Raw genomic sequence first — 4,258 nt, forward strand, 5'->3', positions numbered from 1 at the left:
CCTAACAGACTTTTTTGCTAATGCGCTCCTTTCCCATAAGCTGATAGATGTTAACATTATAAAAGCAAAACCTACGTGGAGAAACAGGAGAACAGGGGAGGAGAGAATAGCAAAAAGACTGGATCGCTTTTTAATCAATGATTTGATGGCTTCAAATATTCCTTTGTTCAGACAATGGGTGGGTGAAGGGGGGAATTCTGATCACTTCCCCATTCTTTTAGAACTTTCCAAACCCCCCCCCAAAACCTGCTGCTCCTTTCAAATTTAATGCTTCTTGGCTGCAAGAAGATTCTTATAATCTGCTTTTTAGAAATACTTGGAGACATCCAGATAGAAACCCGCTGGAAAATAAAGGGGCTCTATTTATGGATAATCTAAAAAGACTAAAGAAAGCAACTATGGAATGGGCCACAGACAGAAGGAAAAAGCAGAATGAAGAATTGGCAAAAATTGATGCGGATCTTCGAGCCCTAGAAGATCCTGAGGCAGATGCTTATGCTACCCAGGAGTCTAAGGAAAGGATAGTGGCCCTTGAGAAGTCTAGAGCAAAGATTTTACTGGACAAAGAGGAAGAATGGAGACTCAAGAGCAGGGCGATCTGGCTGAGAGCAGGGGATGAAAACACAAAATTTTTTCACAACTATGCAAGAGGCCGGAAAATTGCAAATACAATTTGGAAGCTAAAGGATCCTGAAGGCAGAGAAGCCTCGTCTTTTGAGGCCCTATCATTCATGGGGAAAAATCATTTTCAATCTTTGTTCTCAGATCCAGGAGGGGTTTCCTTAGCTGAGATCATCAAAACTGCTCAAGCTTTCCCCCGCTTTGTGGAGGGGGAGGAAGCTGAAAACCTGTTTAGAGAAGTGACAAAAGAGGAAGTAGAAAGTATAGTTAAATCCATGGCAAAAGACAAAAGTCCGGGCCCGGATGGCTGGACTATTGAACTCTTTACCCACTTTTTTGATTTGATTGGGGATGAACTAACGGAAGTGGTGGAGGAATCAAGGAGGAAAGGAGAGGTTCATCCCCCTTTTAATGCTACTTTCATTGCTCTTATCCCCAAAAAAGAAGAACCGGAATCTTTCGAGGATTTCAGGCCAATTTCACTGTGCAACTGCATCTATAAAATTATTGCAAAAACCATTGCGGTTCGCCTGAAACCGATCCTTTCTAATTGCATCTCTCCTGAACAATTTGGCTTTTTAGACGGTCGTCAAATTCATGAAGCTATAGGGGTGGCACAGGAAACCATACACAGTATCAGAAAATCAAACAAGAAGGGGGTTGTGTTAAAAATTGACCTGTCTAAAGCCTATGACAGAATTAGCTGGATTTACCTCAGGATGCTCCTGACTCATCTGGGCTTCAAGGTGGAGTTCATAAGCTGGATCATGGGGTGTATTTCAAGTGCAAGCTTTGCAGTTTTAATAAACGGGGCTGCTTCCCAATTCTTCAAAGGCCAAAGGGGGTTGAGGCAAGGATGTCCTCTCTCTCCCTTACTTTTTCTCCTAGCCGCAGAGGGACTCAGCAGATTGATATCAAATGCCAAAAGAACAGGTTTGATAAAAGGTTTGGAAGTTGCTGTAAATTTGTTCATTACTCATCTCCTATTTGTAGATGATATTTTATTATTTACAAATGGGAGGTTAAATGAAATAAAAGAACTTAAAAGTCTTCTTGACCTGTTCTTGAAAGCTACAGGGCTTCAAATAAATTCAAGGAAGTCCCAGCTAATATTGGAGGGCTTCAACCGACAGGAGGAACTTCTGATTTCATCTTATCTGCCTTTTGAGTCATGTAATATGGATTCTCCGTTCAAATACCTTGGGTTTTGGTTGAAACCACACTCATATAAAAAGCAGGATTGGAACTGGCTGGTGGCCAAAATTGAACAAAAAATCTCTCATTGGAGCTTCAAGTGGCTATCTCGGGCAGGCAGACTAACCCTTGTGAACTCTGTTCTTCAGGCCATGCCTGTGTTCTGGGCAGCCCTAACATGGATCCCGAAAGGTATTCTGCACAAGATCAAACAACTTTGCAGCAGATTCCTTTGGTCAGGGTCAAAGGAGGATTCTGTTCTACCTTGGGTGGCATGGGACAAAATCGCAAGGCCAAAAGACTGGGGTGGATGGGGCATAAAAAACCTCTATGACTTCAGCACTTCCTTGGCAGCAAAATCTGGATGGCGAATAATCAATTCCGAGAATTTATGGACCAGAGTAGTAAAACGCAAATACATTGATCCCATGCCTTTAGAAGATTGGATAAGAAATCCAAACAAAAAAGGAAGGCATCCTTCAGTGATTTGGAAAGCCACGACAGAGGCTTTTAAGGTCATAGAACAGGGCCTGGCTTGGCAGGTTGGAAATGGCGAAAATGTGAGGATTGGAAGAGACCCCTGGGTGGGATGCAACGAATCCTTCGCTCTATCCCCTGACCTATTGGCTCACTTGGATGCGAAGGGGATTTTTGGCCTAAATCAGATTGCAAATCTGGGATCAACCATTTGGAGCCAAGCATGGAAAACAGAAGAAGATTTGGGAATTGACCCCTTGTGGAGAAATGAATGGCGGAGTTTTCTTCAGGAGCTAAAGAGGTCAAATGTCAGACTACAGGACAGGCCTGACCAGCTGGTTTGGGCACATGCTGAATCCGGATCCTACTCTCCAAAGGCTGGGTATAATTACTTAATGAAGAGAAAAGGGTGGGATCTTCCAGAATGGTGGGCAAAACCTTTGCTCAAGCTGAAATGCCCAAAAAAAGCAAGATTATTCTTTTGGTGTGTGTTAAGAAAGAAGATTCCTACCTGGGATATTCTACAATCCAGATTCAAACAGGGCCCAGGAAGATGTCCCTTATGTTTTTCAGACTCTGAATCCATTTCTCACTTGTTCATTGCTTGTCCATTTGCAAGGAAAGTATGGGAAGAGATGAAGAAGTTACTGGATAAAACTGTGAGATGGGAGGGGGAATCTTTTCTTTCAGCATGGGAATACTGGTGGAACCACTACTCAGAGAGAAACTTGAGGAACCTTCCCCCCATTATTTGTTGGGGTATCTGGATAGCAAGGAATAGAAGCATTTTCAGAGAAAAGCTCACTCCGGCGGAAGTGATCGCTATTCAAAGCTCAGCCATATTAGCTAGTATTCCGGAACCCGAAGAATCAAGGAAAACTATTCCCAGAAAGGAGGAACGAATCAGAGTTGGGATCCCATGGGCCTATTTCGACGGGGCAGCTCAGAACAACAATACGGGTGCTGGGATCATTATCCATTTAAGTTCCTCACACTCTTTAAAAGCCTCTGTGGGACTAGGTCCCGGTACAAACAATTTCGCCGAACTGTCTGCCCTTAAACTTCTTTTATGTTGGCTCATAAGCAGAAATATCTTCACAGTTCAGATCTTTGGGGACTCACTGAATGTAATAAATTGGGTAAATGGAAAATATAGATGCCAAAACTATATGCTGAGACCACTCATGGAAGAAATTCAAAATTTAAAATTCCAATTTAATGTATTCTCTATTGAACATATTTACAGGGACAGAAATGAAGATGCAGACAAGCTTTCTAAAGATGGTCTGCAGCAAGCTGTGGACTCGTGGAGAATAGTGGAACAGATGCATGATCAGATCCGTGTGTCGGATCTCCCTCCATACACATAATCTTTTTCGATATCAGCTGTTTTCAGTTTCTGTTTTGACAGCCGCTATATTCAGAAATCGGAGCTGATGTAAATATTGCTGTTTATTTTACTGTTTGTGGACACCTTTTTTAGAATCAAACATTTGAACTTCATGATGATATACCGTGGGTTGTTTTCCTCTGTATAGGAGACCCACGGTTTTTTGAATATGGACAGAAATTTTTTTGTAAGAGTTGTCTATGTAAGGCAACGATCCAGCGACGCTAACAGGCAAGAACATGGTTTTTCTTGGTTCCTTTGACAGTTGGGTGATACACAGAGGAGACTGTTTCTCTCTCTTTGGGACTGATGTAGGTCTCAATATCACTGAGGCTTCTGAATGTTAACTCATATGCTTGTAACTTTTTTATTTCTTATAAAAAAGTTCGTTTTTTTCCTCGGAAAAAAAAATGTTCATGCTAGTTGTAGATTGTAAACTATTTCACAATTAATAACTAGTATACTTTTAGTTGTTATGTATCTTCTTCAGAGATTAATATCACTCTTTCTTTTAGATACATGCTTATTATAAATATGTTGTAGAATTCCTTTCACAAATTAATTTAATGTATTTTC

At 41.3% G+C, this 4,258-nt stretch overlaps 1 protein-coding gene across 1 annotated transcript; it reads left to right on the top strand.

The window, feature by feature from the left end:
* The first annotated feature begins 398 nt into the window (after positions 1-398).
* Positions 399-3,662, top strand: LOC149169140 (uncharacterized). The gene has a single exon (XM_089425094.1). The coding sequence runs from the start codon at positions 399-401 to the stop codon at positions 3,660-3,662; it is 3,264 nt and encodes a 1,087-aa protein (XP_089281220.1).
* Positions 3,663-4,258: the final 596 nt, after the last annotated feature.

The sequence above is a fragment of the Pinus tabuliformis genome, chromosome 4_2 (assembly GCF_031772625.1).
Source record: "Pinus tabuliformis cultivar Carrire ecotype Pingquan chromosome 4_2, CPIR1, whole genome shotgun sequence".
Taxonomy (NCBI): Eukaryota; Viridiplantae; Streptophyta; class Pinopsida; order Pinales; family Pinaceae; genus Pinus; species Pinus tabuliformis.